Below are 18614 nucleotides of genomic sequence, written 5' to 3' on the forward strand. Positions count from 1 at the left end.
AGGCTAGCCATCTTATTTTAATAATCTTAGATTAATGGAATGGAATAGAGAGTCTAGAAATAAACTCACATATATGGTCAATTGATCTTTGACAAAAGTGCCAAAATAATTCTCTGAGGGAAATAGTCTTTTTCAACAAATGATGTTGGGACAATTAGATATCTACATGCAAAGGAACAAATTTGGACCCCCTATTTCATACTACATATAAAAATTCAAAATGGATCATAGACCTAAATGTAAGAATTAAAATGATAAAACTTTTAGAAGAAGAAAACATAGTCGTAAACCTTCATGACCTTTGTATTAGGCAATAGTTTCTTAGATATGATATGAAAAGCTCAAGGGGCAAAAGAAAAAAATAAATAAATCGTACTTCATCAAAGTTATAAGCTTTTGTGATTCAAGGAGTCCATTAAGAAAATGAAAAGACAACTCACAGACTGTGAGACTATATTTGCAGATCAAGTATCTGATAAGGGACTTGAATCTATAAAGAAGTCTTACAGCTTAATAATAAAATAAAACTAACCCAATTAAAATGTGCAGAAATTTAATAGACATTTTCCCAAATGTATGCAAATGGTGAATAAGCACAGGAAAGGGTATTCAATATCAATCATCGTTATCTAAATGCAAATCAAAAGTACAGTAGGATACTGTTTCATACCCTCTAGGATGACTGTAGAGAAAAAGACAGACACTAAGTGTTGGCGAATATGTGGAGAAACAGGAATCCTCATACATTGCTTGTGAGAATGTAAAATGGTACAGCCAATTTGGAAAATAGTTTGACAGTTCCTCAAAATGTTAAAAATAGTTACCATATAAGCCAGCAATTCCACTCTTAGATCTATACCAAGAGAACTTGAACATGTCACACAAGAATTTGCACATGAATGTTCATAGTGGCAGTATTCATAATAGCCAAAAAGTGGAAACAAAGCTCATGTCCATCAATTGATGAATACATAGATAAAATATGGTATATTCATATAGTAGAATAATATTCATTTATGAACTGAAATGAAGTAATGTTTCATGCTACAATATGGATGTACTTTGAATACATTATGCTAAGTGATGGAAGAGAGACACAAAAACTACATTATTCCATGGCTCCACTTATATGAAATTTCCAGAATAAGCAAATCTACAGAGACAGTGGATCAGTGGTTGCTAGCTGAGTGGAGGGGGGAATGGGGAATGACTGCTAATAGATATGGGGTTTCTTTTGGGGATGATAAAATTTTTTGAGAATTAGATGGTGGTGATGGTTGCACAGCTTGTGTAATTATACCAAAAGCCACTGAATTGTACATTGTGGAAGGGTGAATTTTATGGCATGTGAATTATATTTCCATTTTAAAAAGTGAGTGTCTTGTTGGCATGGCACTCTAAGTGGATATATTCTTTTGAATTGAATGGAGATTGCTTGGGGAGAAATGGGCTCTCGGACGAGATTCATTTACCTCTCTAGTAGTACCATAATTCTTAATTTAGCCCATTCAGTAAACTTAAATAATCATTAATTCTGCCCATCAGTATTTTTGTTTCATTTCTTTCTGTGTACATATTAGATATGTGTTTCTCTATGTTACTGAAATGAATGTAGCCATGTGGCTATTTTTTGTCAATGAAACGTGAACAAAATGATGTAAGTCATTTTTAGGTGGAAGCCCTTAGAGTCGGTACACTATTTGCCATGTTTCTGTCCCCGGATGTAGAGCCTTTATGTCCCTGTATTAGGACAGTGTAAAGTTAAGCCTTTCGCCAACCCACAATGTTCATTTATATTTAAATGAGAAGTAAACCATTGTTCGTGTAACCACCGAGATTTGGGGATTTCTTATTACTACATTACAATCTAGTCTTTTATGACTAATGTACCAAGTTAGTTTACTCTTTATTTTTTTGTCACTTTCTTTTCTTCCAATCTGCTATCAAAACTGCTTTAAACACCTGCTTGTGAGGTTATGGAGTGGCCACAGATACTGATCACTGAGACTGTCCAGATCATTTTTGATTAGCTGGATGCCAGCCATTAGGATTTTTGGACCGCAAGATGATAGCTTACTGAATTTTACTGTGTTCACATACATAACTATGTACCGAAAGTATTGGAATTACTTAGAGTGAGAAGATTTTGTTTTTGAAAATGATTTTAGAGAAAGGAGAAATTGGGACCTTTCAGGACAGATACTTAAAATAATTAAAAAAACACTTATCTTCTTGAGGGCATTATGTTAAGTGACGTAAGTTAGACAGAAAGATAAATACTGTATGATATTTCTGTACGTGGAATCTAAAAAAGCTGAACTTGTGGAAACAGTAAAATGGTGGTTACCAGAGGTTAAGGAATGGGAGGATTTGGGTAGATGTTGGTCAAAGGGTACAACTTACATTTAGAAGATGAGTAGTTTTGGAGATCTGATGCACAGCATTGTGACTATAATTACACAGAATATAGTTATACAGTTAATAATACTGTATTTATATATTTAAAGATGCTGAGAAACTAAATCTTAAATGGTCTTACCACAAAAAGAAATGATAATTATGGGACATGAGGGAGTTGTTAGCTAATGCTATGGTGGTAATCATATTGCAATATATAAATGTATCAAATCAACATGCTGTGTACCTCAAACTTACACAATCTTATATGTCAATTCTCAAAATATTTTTTTAAAATGGAGAAAGACTAAATGCTTTCTAATATGAGAAAAAAATTTTTTCTTCAATATAAAATAGAATGAAATAATTTTGAATAAATTACGCTGTTTCCATGTTGTAAAACTTAAAATTGTAATATAATTTTTGTATGATTTCAATTTTGATAAATTTTAGGTATTTTTTTAAAATTTGGAAATTGAAAAAAAATGAAGAAAAAAAGTAAAAAAGATTACCATAAGTGGAATTACTTGATTAAAGTCTATGTGTTGTCTTTGGATATGGATAGCCAACTTTTTTTAATGTATCAATTTACACTCCTAGCTGTAGTATGAGAGTATATACTAGTCTCATTACACTTTATCCTTATTATGTAATTTTAGCTTAGTATAAATTATGTAATTTTCATTTAAAATAAATTTGACATCTTCATTTTTAGGAAACTCTAAAATTAGATGAACCTTGATGAAACATGTCATCATTATGAACACTAATTATTGCCTAATCTTGTTATTCAATTGTTGCATGTAAGTGCTTCTCAAAGTGTAGGCTGATTTATAAAATGGAATTAATTATTTTTTTAATGAGTGGTAGAGAGGATTAATTGTTTTATTGCCTTCAACCGCATATGCAGTTTTGTGTGGGTCAGTATCTGACTTTCTCTAATTTAGGAGGGGAATGTATGACACGTTCACAGTGGTATCAATGGTACTTTTTAATGAGATCCTTTCCCCAGATGTCTCTGTTGGATCCTGACCTCTAGGATTTTTGCTTAGAGGAATTTTTTTTGTATAAAGATGCTCTGAGTCAGTTATTTTGAAGTATTCAACAAGGTCATATGCATATTAATTTTTGACTTGCAGGATTCTTCACAGCACTTCTTATGTCATTCTGGCCAATGAATATGACTCACATCCTTTATCCTAGTATTGCTCTCTATTTGTTGATCTTGTTTAGAGTTTGTTGGTCTTCTTGAAAATTTGCTGGTTTTCATCAGCTTTGGAAAGTTTGTAGCCGTTAGTGCTTTCATATATTACGTCTACTGCATTCTCTCTCTTCTCCTGGGACTCCAGGTATGTTAGACCTTCTGACTGTATCGTCAGACTTTTATCCTTTCTTCTGTGTTTTCCGTTATTTTTATAGAAACATTTTTTTATTGAGTTACAGTCCTTTTACAATGTTGTGTCAAACTCCAGTGTAGAGCACAATTTTTCAGTTATACATGAACATACATATATTCTTTGTCACATTTTTTTTCGCTGTGAGCTACCACAAGATCTTTTATGTATTTCCCTGTGCTATACAGTATAATCTTGTTTATCTATTCTACATTTTGAAATCCCAATCTGTCCCTTCCCACCCCCCGCCCCGTTGGCAACCACAAATTTGTATTCTATGTCTATGAGTCTGTTTCTGTTTTGTATTTATGTTTTGTTTTGTTTTGTTTTTTTAGATTCCACATATGAGCGATCTCATATGGTATTTTTCTTTCTCTTTCTGGCTTATTTCACTTAGAATGACATTCTCCAGGAACATCCATGTTGCTGCAAATGGCGTTATGTTGTCAGTTTTTATGGCTGAAAAGTATTCCATTGTATAAATATACCACAACTTCTTTATCCAGTTATCTGTTGATGGACATTTGGGCTGTTTTCATGTCTTGGCTATTGTAAATAGTGCTGCTATGAACATTGGGGTGCAGGTGTCATTTTGAAGTAGAATTCCTTCTGGATATATGCACAGGAGTGGGATTCCTGGCTCATATGGTAAATCTATTCCTAGTCTTTTGAGGAATCTCCATACTGTTTTCCACAGTGGCTGCACCAAACTGCATTCCCACCAGCAGTGTAGGAGCATTCCCTTTTCTCCACAGCCTCTCCAGCATTTGTCATTTGTGGACGTTTGAATGATGGCCATTCTGACTGGTGTGAGGTGATACCTCATTGTAGTTTTGATTTGCATTTCTCTGATAATTAGTGATATTGAGCATTTTTTCATGTGCCTATTGATCATTTGTATTTCCTCCTTGGAGAATTGCTTGTTTAGGTCTTTTGCCCATTTTTGAATTGGGTCGTTTGTTTTTTTCTTATTAAGTCATATGAGCTGCTTATATATTCTGGAGATCAAACCTTTGTCAGTTTCATTTGCAAAAATTTTCTCCCATTCCGTAGGTTATCATTTTGTTTTGCTTATGGTTTTATAGAAACATTTTGAGTCCTAGCATGATGTTGTCTTTACTGGAGGGGATTTTCATAAACAGGTACACCTTGATTTATTGTGCTTGACTTTAGAGTGTTTCACAGATACTGCATTTTTCACAAATTGAAGGTTTGTGACAACCCTGTGTTGTTAGATGATAACATTTTTTAGCAATAAGTGTTTTAAAATTGAAGTATATAGATTATTTTTCAAGATATAATTCTAGTGCATACTTAATAGACTACAGTAGAGTGTAAACATAACTTTTATATGCACTAGGAAACCAAAGAATTCATGTGATTCACTTTATTGAGATATTTGCTTTATTGTGGTAGCCTGGAACCAAACTTGCAATATCTCCAGCATATGCCTGTGTTCTGTCATGCAGTCTGAGATTGCCTTTTTCCAGTTTTAAGGATTAAGATGACTTGAAGCTGGGCTCTGTTATTCCCTGTGTTATTGATCTCTGATTTTATTGTGTTGTTGACAGAGAACATATTTTGTATGGTTTTAATCCTTTAAAATGTATTGAAACGTGTTTTCATATTGTCTATCCTGGAGGATGTTCAATGTGTGGTTGAAAAAAATGTGTGTTCTGCAGCTGTTGAATAGAGTGTTTTATAAAATGCCTAGTTAGGTATAGTTGGGTGGATAATGTTTTTTTCCCCTCCAGCTTTACTAAGGTATAATTGACAAAATTACAAACTATTGAGAATGTACATCATGATTTGATGTAATATACATTGTGAAAGGATATCTCCCATCTAGTTAATTAACACATCCATTAATATTATTATTATTTTTGTGTGAGTGAGAACATTTAAGTTCTACTCTCTTAGCAAATTTCAATTTTGGTTATACAATGCAGGGTTATCAACTATAGTCTTCATGTTCTACATTAGATCCTCAGACCTTATTCATCTTCTAGCTAAAAGTCTGTACCATTTTACCAAACTTTTCTTCTTTCATATACCCCTAACCCCTGGCAACCACTTTTCGACTGTTTGTTTCTGTGAGTTTGACTTTTTATTTAGATTCTGCATAAAAGTGATACCACCAGAATTTGTCTTTCTCTGTCTTGCTTATTTCACTTAGCATAATACTCTTAAGTTCTATCTATGTTGTTGCAAATGGCTGGATAATGTTGTTAAAGTCTTCTATATCCTTGCTGGTTTCCTGTCTAGTGGTTCTATGTGTTACTGAGAATGGATTATTGATATTTCCAGCTGCTGTTGATGGATCTGTTTTTTTCAATCGTGTCATGTCAGTCTTTGCTTTATGTGTTTTGGGACTCTGTTGTTAGTTGTGTATACATTTATCATTAGAAACATTGCTTGAGGGAATACAGTATACATCTTAACTTCTCACAGTATACTTCAGATTACTACTTTAATTCTGCTGAAGTATTAAACGTTTGCTCTAACCTAGCTCCAGTATCTCTCCCCTACTTTGTATAATTATATATCTATATCTATTTCAACATCTACATAAAATTTACATATTTCATGTAAATTTAACTTTGTGTTATCATATTATACATACATTGCATCTATATATTTCATAAACCAAACAATACTATAATTATTACTTTGCAGGCTCTTAGGTCTTAAAGATGTTAAGAGAAAAACTGGAAAATAGATTTGTATTCTCTTGTATACTTGTCCCATACTACCACTTCTGGTGCTCTTCACTTCTTCTTACTATTTAATTATTATTTTTTTTATTTTTGTAGGGGGAGGTAATTAGGTTTGTTTATTTTTAGAGGAGATAATGGGGATTGAACCCAGGACCTCATGCATGCTCAGCATGTGCTCTATCACTTGAGCTATACCCTTGCCCTCACTTCTTCTTATGAATTTGAGTCACTATATGGTGTTATTTCCTTGCAGCCTGAAGGAATTCCTTTAGTATTTCTTACAAGGCAGGTGTTCCATTGTTTATGATGAGAAGACAGCCGTTACTCATACTGTTTTTCACCTTTATGTGATGAGTCATTTTTCTCCTGCTGCTTCCAAGTTGTCCTCTGTCTTTCAACAATTTAAACTGTGATATGTCTAAGTGTGAATCTCTTTTCTTTATCCTATTTGGGGTTCATTGAACTTCTTTGATATATGCACTGTTTTTCATCAAATTTTGAATATTTCGGCTACGATTTATTCACCTTTTCCTGCCTCCCTTTCCTTCTGATACTCCCATTACATGTATTTTGATTCAGTTAATGTTGCCACAGGTCTCTGAGTCTCTTCTTTATTTTTTTCAAAATTTTATCTCTGTTCTTCAAATTGGTTAAGTTTTACTAATCTATTTTCAATTTATTGATTCTTTCTCTGCCATTTTGAATCTTTTGTTGAGCCCCTCTCATGAATTTTTTATTTTGGTGATTATCATTTTCAAGTCCAGAATGTCCATTTTGTTTCTTTAAAATTAAAAAAAGATCTATTTGTTGAGATTCTCTACTTGTGGAGTCATTGTTGTCATACTTTTCCTTAATTCTTTAAACATTATTCTCATCAGTTCTTTGAAAATATTGTTAATAACTGCTTTGATGTTTTTTGATGCTAAATCCGTATCTGGGTACTATGAAGGACTCTATTGCCTGCTTTTTTCTTTTCTTAGTATGAATCACATTTTCCTATTTCTTTTCATATTTCATAATTTTTGTTGAAAATTGGACAGCTTAGATAATATATTGTAGCAATTGTGGATTCTGATTGAATTTTTTATGCCCCTAAAGCTTGTCATTGCCGATTTTTGTTTAGTAACTTGTGTAGAGTAAATCTGTAAAATTATGTGGAAGAGAATGTCTTTGCTCAGTTTATTATTATTGTTGTTTTCTTGTTAAGACTGGCTTCCTGTGGTCACCTTTTATGTCAGCTAATGATTGGTCAGAAATAGTGCTCAAACACATAGAGCCAGTAAGGCTTTTCCCTTCTGCTGACAGATCTGTGTATTGGGTAATTGGGTAATGTATTTGAAGTTCAGGTCATTTTTCAAGTTTGTCCCAGTTTTTATGTTCCCCTGAGACTTCTTGTATCTCCAACCAGGAATGCGTGGATAGTTTGGGATTTCTCCACTCTCTGTTACACATGCCTGTAGTCTCTGTTTAGCTAAGTACATGGAGAGTCTATCAAGTTCATCTATGGCTGTCTCTCCTCTAAGATCTCTCTGTTAAGCCCCTTACTAATCTGACAGTCTACTTGTTTTTTGTCCTAGTTGAAACTTCAACCTTGCACTTACTTGGATAGCTTCAGAATTTTTCCTTTTACTTCTGGGCATAGGTTTCTGTTTTCCACTCTGAATCATCTCAGCCTCCCTCTGTCACCATAGCTGCTAGTTTTCATGGCCTGTTCCACTTTTGTAGAACTACTACATTGAATTAACTGGTGGGGGAGGAAGGGTAATGGGAGCAGGCAGAAAACAGTGTCACAGACTTCTGATGTTCACACACAACTTCAGTAGATTTTCATGAGAACATATTTCTCAGCTGATTGTATGCCTTTGGTCAGTTTCCAGTCATTTGAGATGATTGTTTTTTGACAAGTTTTTTTTTTCAGCTATATATTTGATTTTACAGAGAAGATTTGCTGAACTCCTCATTCCATCATCCTGGAAGCATCCTTTGCTTTCTTTTGGTGTTTTTTGAAGTGTTTTTTAAAATGTGGTTTTTCATATAAAGGCATACAAAATATTGCATAAAAAGCATATAATTTTAAAGTCCATTTTACTGTTATTTTGTAAGAGACTATAGTTCATTTAATGAAGATTATAATTAAACAGAAAATTAATCTTTTTATGTTGCAGATTTCAAGTTCCACCTATAAAGACAGGAATGAGGAGTATAAAAGACAGTTCACACACCTACCTGATACAGAGAAGCTGATAGCAGGTAAAAAAGACAGGAAGTTACAAAAAACCACTTTACTACTTCATCAAAATAGAGCTCATGAGTGACAGTATTTGTAGAAAGTTTAAGTCTTTATACTCAACAGAAATTGTTTTTCAATATAAGCAGCATCTTGTTATTTGTAATTAGGCAATGTAAAACTGAGTTGTAATTTGGGGAGGAGTGATTTCTGAAATACTAAGTACAGTTGACCCTTGAACATTGAGGGGGTTAGGAGCGCTGACTTCTGCAGAGTCAAAAATCCATGTATAACTTACAGTCAGCCCTCCATATCCACTGTCCCTTTGTGTCTGTGGTTCCACATCCACAGATTCAACCAATCACAGATTGTGTAGTACTGGAGTATTTATTATTTTTAAAAAGTTCACATATATGTAGGGCCTGCACAATTCAAACCCACGTTATTCAAGGGTCAACTGTAATCACTAGGACCTAAGAGGAAATTATTTGTCAGTTTCTTCTGGTGCTTATTTCGTGTGGTTTTATGGGGAAATTTTAAATTTGATGTTTAATATATATTACCTTTCCTCAGAAAAAGGTGCTCCTTAACGGTTATAGAGCATTTTTTATAAATTTTAAGGCTTTATCATTACTCATGTAATCTTTCAGGTAGTTTTTTTGAAATAAGCTTTAAGAGGAAAACTTAGTCATAGTTCTTACAGAAGTGCTTTATTTTGCATATAAGCATAATATAGATTCTTTACAATCAAAATGAAGAGCAAGGTTTTAGTTTTAGTGTATACTTCATTTAAACCATTTATTCATGGGAGTTTCTCAAATTTCTGCTGCTGTTGGTCAATATTCAGTTCAGTGTAACTGAATTTCTAGAGAGTTCAGTTCTTTAAATATCATAGTAATGAATTAAAACAACTTTTAAAAACATTGGGAAGTAATAGTCTCATGAGAAAATGTTCAAATATGGCATAAGAGTGTATGGTGAAAAGTGCATGGCCCTTCCAACCAAGACCACTCTGACCTTCTTCTTGAGTAGTAGCCACTTTTAGCAAGTTCTTATATATATTTCCAGAAATTTTCTGCATGTATAACAAGGAGAATGTACATATATTCCTAACAGAACTTAAACAGGTGCACACTCTTCTTACTGTTTTCAATCTTGTTTAGAGCTCTTTCTATTAGCACTACTTATGGATCTAGTTCATTCTTTTAATGGCTGCCTAGTAGTCAGCTGAATGAATTTTGTACCATAATTTGTTTAACAAATCCCCTGCTGATGGACATTTTGATTGATTCCTGTCTTTCACTACTACTACTGGTGTTACACTGAAACTTCTCGTCTATTTGTTTTGGCACACATGTGCCACATGTATTGTAGGATAAATTACATGAAGTGGAATTGTGATAAAAAGGTAATGAGCATTAAAAGGTTTACATTATTGCCAAATTGTCCTTCAAAAAGGCTACACCAATATTTATTCTCATCAACAGCATAGGTGACTTCCTGTTGTGCCACACCACAGGAACTTTGCTTAGGCAAAATTTGGTAGGTAGAAATGGCATTTAAATATGCATTTCTTTAATTATGAGCGAGGTTGAATATCTATCTATAAACCATTTGTATTTCTTTTTCTATGAAACTTTCTCTTCATAAACTTTGCCCATTTTTTTCCTAGTGGATATTTTTCTTTTTCTTAATTTGTAATAGCTTGTTAGATGCTAAAAAATATGTGTTTTCATGTGTATTGCAAATGTTTCTTGCCAGTTTGTCACTTGAAATCAATGACTTTTCATGGAAAACTTTATGAAATGTATTAAATTCATCACTGCTTTCTTAAAAAAAATTAATCAGATGATACAGTGATACATACTCATGATAAAGCATTAAAGCCATATAGAAAAATATATATAAAACATTGAAAATCATTGGTGATCCTACTACCTATGTGTAATTTTGTTTAATATTTTATAGACAAATTTCTGAACATCTTTTAGTGTGTATATATGTTTTCAAAAATTTACATTTTATATTTTTCCTCACTGTTATAATAAACTTGTTCATTGTGTAAAACTTGGAAAATATCAACATTTACAAAGTAGAAATCCAAAGCCACTTACAATTGTATTATTCAGAAATAATGTCAATGACACACACACCTATAAAATTAAAATATAACATTGGGATCATTCTGTACAAGTGCCTTTAAGTTCTTAGCTTTAACCATATATTGGATCACTGTCTTCTGAAACAGAATGTCCTAACTTTAACCTTTCATTTATTAAAACAACTCAGTATTATTTCAGATCCACAATATTGTACCTTATAACTTAGTTCAATAAACATTTATTAGCACTCATTATGTGCCAGACACATGCTGTTTCTGAAGAACTTGCAGTCTGGTGGGAGAGCAGACATATAAAAAAATCACTAAGATTCAGGGTGACATGAGCAGTTTTAACAAGATACAGAAGTAGTACAAAGGAAGATGTAACATCTTGGAGGAAGACAAGTATTTTAATTTGGAACATGTTGAGTTTGAGTTGCCAAGACAACTAAAAATATACATATTTTATGTATATAAAATATTATCTGGAAATAAAATTTAGTATATGCTACAGAAGCCTTTAACTGATCTCTGCCCTAGCTTTCCATGCCTTTAATCTATTTGGTACTGCAGCTTTAGAGGTTTTTCTACAGTGCAGATCTGATCAGATCAAAACCCTTCATGGATGGTATTCCAGTGACCTTGGAGTAAAGCTGCCTTATGTGGTCTTTCATATATTTTAAATATCCTCTCACCCCTCATCTTTCATCAAGTTCCCTTTAGTCTGTAGCTTTTTTATGGCTGGCAACAGATAAAATGGACTAATTCCTTAAAAAATACAAACCACCAAACCTAACCTAAGAAGAAACAAATAGTTTGAATTAAAGAAGTTGAATCTGTAGCTTAAAAACCTTCCAAAAAATAAAAAGAAAAGAAAGAAAGAAAGGAAAACAAACCTCTGGGCCTGGATAATGTCGGTGGTGAAATCTATCAACGATTTATGGAAAAACTATTATCTTCCCTTCCAAAAATAAGAAGGATCACTTCCCAACTCATTTTATGAGACTAGTATTAGGAAAATCCCAAAACCAGACAAAAACATTCCAAGGAAAGAAAGACCAATAGCTGTCATGAACATAGAAATGAAAAGCTGAAACAAAATATTAGCAATTGAAATTCATCAGTTTATTAAAAGGATTGTGGTTCATGACCAAGTGAGGTTCATTCCAGGAATTCCAGACTAGTGCAACACACACAAAAAAACCCCCAAAAAATCAATCAATGTAATTTATCATCTTAACAGACTAACTGAAAAACCATGTGTAGCTCACAGCGAAAAAAAAATGTGACAATGAATATATGTATGTTCACGTATAACTGAAAAATTGTGCTCTACACTGGAATTTGATACAACATTGTAAAATGACTATAACTCAATAAAAAAAAAAAGGAAAGAAAAACCACGTGATCATCTCAATAGATGCAGAGAAAGTATTTTATGAAATTCAACATTCATTCATAATTAAACTCTCAGCAAGTTAGGGATAGAACTTCTTCAACCCTCCTTAGAATTAACTATGAGAAAGCTACATCTGACAGCTTACTTAATAATGAACGAGTGGATGCCTTGCACCTTAAATTAGAAAGAAGGCAAAGATGTACTCTCTCACTCCTCTTACTCAGCATCATACTAGACGTCATAAGTGCAGTAAGTGCAATACACTTGAAAGGAAATAAAAGGCATATACAGATTAGAAAAATAGGGAAAAAAACTAACTTTATTGGAAATAGACATGATTATTCATGTAGAAAATCTCAGATAATCTACAAAAAAAGTTCTAGATTTAATGAGTGAGTTTAGTCACGTCTCAGGATTGAAGATCATTTGAGGGTAAAAGAGAATCATATTCATTTATACGAGTGATGAGCAATTGGAATTAAAAATATGCAGTTTACATCAGAACCTCCCAATAATAGAAGTACTTAAGTATAAATCTAACAAATACGCAGGCTTTATATGCTGACAACTGTAATGTATTGATATTGGAAGTCTAAATAAATGTTTTTAGATTGGAAGACTCAATATTGTTAAGGTCTTAATTCTCTCAAGTGAAAAATCCCAGCAAGCTTTTTTGTGGATGAAGGAACAGACTGATTCTAAAATTTATATGGAAAAGCAAAGGAATTAGAATAGCCAAAACAATTCTGAAAAAGAAGAACAAAGCTGGAAGACACACATTACTCAATTTCAAGACTTATGAAGCTACAGTAATCAAGACAGTCTGCGATTTGCCAAAGGATTGACATTTAGATCAACGGAACAGAAAAAAGCCCAGATATAAAATCATACAAATACTGTGAACTGATTTTTGACAAAGGTGCAACAAAGGCAATTCAATGGAGAAGATTTAGTTTTTTCAACAAATGGTGCTAGAACAAATTAGATGTCCATATGCGGAGAAATGAACCTTGATGTTTACTTCACACTTTATACAGAAATTACCTCAGAATGGATCATTTACATGAATAAATATAAAACATTGAACTGTAGATCTTCTACAAGAAAACATCTGGGTTTTTCTAGAGAAAATCTCTGTGACTTTGGATTTGATAGTGACTTTTTATATGCAGCACCAAAAGCATGATTCATACAAGGAAAAACTGATAAATTGCACTTTATGAAAATTAAAATCTTCTGCTATGCAAAAGATGCTGTATGAAGAGTGAAAATAGCAAGCCACAAACGAGGAGAAAATAGTTGTTATCTGATTTGAAAAAAAAAAAAAAACCCACTTCTATCCAGAATAGAAACTGTTCTTAAAAGTTAATAGTAAGAACACAAACAATCTAGTAAAAAATGGGCAGACACTTGACCAGAGGAGATATATGGGTGGCAAATAAGTGTATGAAAAATTGCACACTATCATTTGTTACAGGGAAATGCAAGTTAAAAGCGCAGTTAAATAAACGACATACCTAATAGAACTGCTAAAATTAAAAATGAAAACAACTGACAACACCAAATGATGCTGAGGCTGCAAAGCTATAGGAACTCCACCTTGCTGGAGGACGTGAGTGTGGCTGACTCTCCCACATGGAGCTCACCGGTCAGGTACCCGATACCTGTCCCTGGTCTAACCAGCCCTCTTTGTACCTGCTGATTCTAAGTGTGGAATCTCTGCTGGTGGCACAGGGAAGGGTGGCTGTTGTCTCTACTGCAGACTTCTCTGGTATGTTTTTTGAGCTGAGGCTTTCTGTTTGGTTTATCCATTAGTATCAACTTTCTGTCTTCTAAGAATGTATTAGAACTGCTAGTTGGCTTATGTACCGTTCTTATACCCACCCCTCAGCATTGTTATAAATCGAATCTCTTTTATACGTCTTCCCTGTCATTTCAAAGGAATTTTGGAGAAGGAGGGGAAGTAAACCCATGTCAACTTCATCAAGAAGGTCTATGTACTAGTTTTGTACTAAAATAAGTGTTTACACTTCTAAGTATGTTTATCGTTTTGAATGTATTCACCTTGGAAGGAACAGATGCTTACTTCAGTGATGTTATTGCTCAAAACATTTTTTAATTTCTCTGATTAAATGAGTGAAGAACCTAGATTTTCATGCTGGAAAATGTTGTGTTGGGGAAATATAATTAAAAACAAAATATCCTGCCAACCCAGAAAACCTCTCTAACAAAAGTAAAAGAGAAAGGAAACACTTTGCTTTATTATTGAATAAACATTAATTTAGAATGTGATGTGCATCACAGGGGATCTGCAAGAGACTGTAAAGGCGGAAAGAAATCTTTCCCTTTTATATAGGCAGGTGGATACAACCCATTACACATGTTCTAAAGATAAATGATAACTAGTCCTCAAGAAAGAGGACTTGACAGCACCATATGTCACATCAGTTCATCTTAAATTCACCAGGTAATTGGGGCGACTGTGTTAGCTGATTGACTTTATCCAAAGGAAAAAAAAACTCACATCTTAATGTTGCAAGTTAGTTTTGCAACTTGGAGCCAGGTGCCCTCAGAAGTTAGGCTCCCACCCACTGACAGAAATGGGTCATATCTTTACTGATGTTTACATTTGAAAGAGATGGCTCCCAGGTCCTGGAGAAAACTTACCTGTGTTATAAAATTGGCAGGAGGCTTCTTTTGCTTTTAAAGAGATTTGCATCTCAAAGGTGCAGAGAAAGAATTTTCAAGTTTTCTAGAGAAAATACTCTAGAGAGGAGGAGAGTCTTTTTCTCTTTTCACCAGGGAAAATTAAGTTTTTTCTTTTTCAATTTGTATTTACCTTTACAGTTTTCTCGGGTAAAAAGCAAAGGAAAAAAAATCAACATCAGGTATAAAAAATGAGGATGATTATCTTTTGTATTTTGTGTACTAAATCTCAAAGCAGTCCTAAAAATGTTGTTCCAAAGAGTCTTAAGCTGTATCAGCTTCATTGGGCTACCAAAGATGATTGCTGCTAGGAAAGAATATTTTGGGATATGTATTTCCTGACATGATTGTTTAAAAAACATATTCTCTTAATTCATTGTCATTTCCCTCATGTAGATATGCCTAAATTCTTCTGTAAAACTGAATAGTGCATCTTGTTCATTTAAATATGTGTATACTACTTATTGTGCAAGCTTACTGTGGAAGTATATGGTGCTGATTCACTCCATCTGTATTCCTGTAACACTTACATGTTTCCAGTGTATTCTTTGTTATAGTTATTAAAGTAAATCTTTAAGGGTTGGAGCTATTCAGTTGTGCTGAAGTTGATCATGTGATAACTTGTGAGTTGATGTTAACACACACATTAAAGTGACGTATGTTGCTTGGTTAATTTTCTTAATGTAATTCTAACTTTCCAACCACCAATAATAAAGTTATAAAATCCATAAAGCAATTTTTGACACACGTTATTTTCTTATTCCATTGTAGATGAATCAGACTGTTAATATGACTCAAGTCAGGTAGAATGTTGCCTTCTAAAGTGCTGATTATTACTGTGGTGCATGTTTGTTTATCTGTAGGGAAATTGAGAGCAAAAAAAAAAAGTAAAATCCTTCTGCTTTTTAAAAAAAATTTTCCACTTTTTGCTTAGGACATATTGCTAGGAAGCCATTTTACAAAAAATCAATTTTAGAGAGGTATAAGTACATTGCAACAAAACACACCTGTTTTAGGGAGACTGTTTTTAAAAAACTACTGAGAAAAGTCTGTCAATCTATATCAAATAGTCTTCAGTTGAAATAATCCAGTTAGTTAGTGTGGCTGTGAATAGAGTTAATGTAAAATAGTGCAGTTGTTCTCCAAGTGTGGTCCACAGACTCGCAACTTCAGCGTCACCTGGGACCTTGCTGTAACGGCAGACTCTTTGTCTGAGCCCAGACATATTTAATCAGAAACTCTGGGGAAGGGGCCTAGCTATTATCTGTATTTTAATAAATCTGCCAAGTATTTCTGATATGATGGTTGAGAAGCATCTAATTAATAAAATGTTTCAGTGATTTAGACAAAAATTTCAGGATACCTCAAGTGACCTTTAGCCTAACCCCTGTTTTAGAGATACATACTAGTAAATGGGTAACTCAATTTGCTCAATTATTTACTAGGATTTTTTTGTTTGTTTGTTTGGTGGCATCTCAGTTTTATTTTGCTGAAGGAAGCATTGTGAAAGACTGAATTCCTTTGCTCAATTTTTAGTATTTGCTTAGAAATTTAACATGACCACATTTAAATATTTTGAAGTTCATAACCACAATAACTTTTTCCTAAAATTGCTAATCATTTTATATAGTTTAAAAATTTTCTGTTAGCCTAAATCTCCTCATAGAAGCTCTTTATATCTTGTATTACCAGTAATTTAGCAATTCTGTTTACATTAGCCGCAGAGCCAGATCTTCATCTTAGAGGCATGGTATTAACTTGTTGGTAGGCACTGGCATTTGTCAGAGCACTCTTGATTTTGCTGGACGCTTGTGCTGAGGTAGGGAGGATCAAATTTGAAAGTAACTTAAAATGTATACAATTTTTAGTTATCCTTGCTCCTTCCTTTACCCTTACCCAGTATCTAATTAGCTACCAATTCCCCATCAGTACTACCCCTTAAATACCTCTGAATCTAACTACTTCTTTCTCTAGCACTGTCCTCTCCTGGTCTGAGTCATCATCAGTTTCCCCCTGGATTTCCAGTGGATTTATCTGAAGTCATTCTCACAGTGTGATTGAAGTAGTCTTTAATAATTTACATCTGACCATGTCCCTTCCATTTAAAATTCACTGATGGCTTTTCATAAAGTCCAGAGTCTGCCATGGCCTGTGAAACCTTACATGATCTAGCTTCTCCAGCTTCTCTAGTGAAAGAGATCTGTCTTTGTATAGTTGCGCAAAGGTGCTGTTTTCCCCCCATACCACAGGGCCTTTGCACATGCTATTCCAGCATGGTCCAGCTGACCCTTTACTGATCTTTAGATCTCAGCTTAAAGATCACATTTTTGGAGAACTTTTCTGAATATTCTCTCCCTACCTCATCCCTCATACCTGTACACCCCTTGTTATATGGTCTCAGCTTTGTCCACATTTTGATCATTATACTTATTTTTGTATTTTCTTTTTATTGTATGCCTTCCCCTCTAGACAGTGTTCCATGAGGGTGAGGTCCATTTCCGGTAACCCTAGCAACTAGCAAAATATCTGGTTATCTGGTGTTTGGTGCCTGAAGTATATGGATAAATGAATGAATGAATGAATTAGCTAATGAATAGAGCGATGACTTTCCATGTGTTAAAATAGCGTAAGATTTACGAAGTTGCCAGATTTTTTTGGTATGTGTAAGTAACCTGTTCCTTATTTTTTTTGTGTGTATGTAGATTATGCTTGTGCTCTTCAGAGGGACATTTTGCTTCAGGGACGACTATACCTTTCAGAAAACTGGCTTTGTTTCCATAGCAACATCTTCAGATGGGAAACTACAGTAAGACATATTTTCACTTGATTTGCTGATACAGATAATTGCATAGATAGAAATGTATCCAGCCAGCTTAAAAATAATGTAATTAGATTTCAAAGCAAGTTTGTATTTATATATCTATACTTGTATACATCCAAATATATTTATGTGTAGTGTAAGTGTGTAATATATATTTCTTAATACATTGAGCTCCATTTGTACACATTTAATATAGTTGGGAAAAGAGATTTCAGGTTGAAAAAAGCTTGAATATACCTCCTTTTGGCTGCCAAAATCATGTCTTATGTGACAGACTGAATTTTGCTTGTGCATTTGTGTGTATGTGTTAATGTGGAACATAAAATGTGACAGACTGAATTTTGCTTGTGTATTTGTGTGTATGTGTTAATGTGGAACATAAACACCCACGTGTCTTCTCACACTGTATCCTAATATTAGATATAGGAGCTGATGGAGGAAATTACTGAAAGGAAGATGTCTGTTTACTGTGTTTTTCTCAGAGAATGTAAGCCTGTGCTTATTAACTCCTTCAGGTTTTTCGCCTGAATATTCTGGATTAGATTGATGTAATGTTGGTATTTTGTGTTGTATATGTTTCTGAGAAATGCATTTTGCAATTTTTCATTCTTTGTTATGTGTTTAGATTTCTATTGCTTTAAAGAACATAACCTTCATGACCAAGGAGAAGACTGCTCGACTCATCCCGAATGCTATCCAGATTGTTACAGAGGGTGAAAAGGTGAAAAACGTTTCTGCCTTTGCCTTATTACATGATGTGGAGAAAATCTGCCTCATACTGGTCATCAGTGTTGGGAATATAGGCAATTGTTGGAGTTAGGAATATCTAATAGAGATACACTGTATTTAATA

The 18614-nt window shown here is 33.7% G+C and overlaps 1 protein-coding gene across 1 annotated transcript in view; it reads left to right on the top strand.

Moving 5' to 3' along the window:
• The window catches only part of GRAMD1C (GRAM domain containing 1C), an 86737-nt gene that overhangs the window by 14606 nt on the left and 53517 nt on the right, over nucleotides 1-18614 (top strand). Inside the window, 3 exon segments of the mRNA XM_032479356.1 lie at nucleotides 8674-8758; nucleotides 17644-17747; nucleotides 18388-18483. Coding sequence (XP_032335247.1) covers nucleotides 8674-8758; nucleotides 17644-17747; nucleotides 18388-18483 — 285 coding nt within the window.

This window comes from Camelus ferus, chromosome 1 (genome assembly GCF_009834535.1).
Source record: "Camelus ferus isolate YT-003-E chromosome 1, BCGSAC_Cfer_1.0, whole genome shotgun sequence".
Classification (NCBI taxonomy): Eukaryota; Metazoa; Chordata; class Mammalia; order Artiodactyla; family Camelidae; genus Camelus; species Camelus ferus.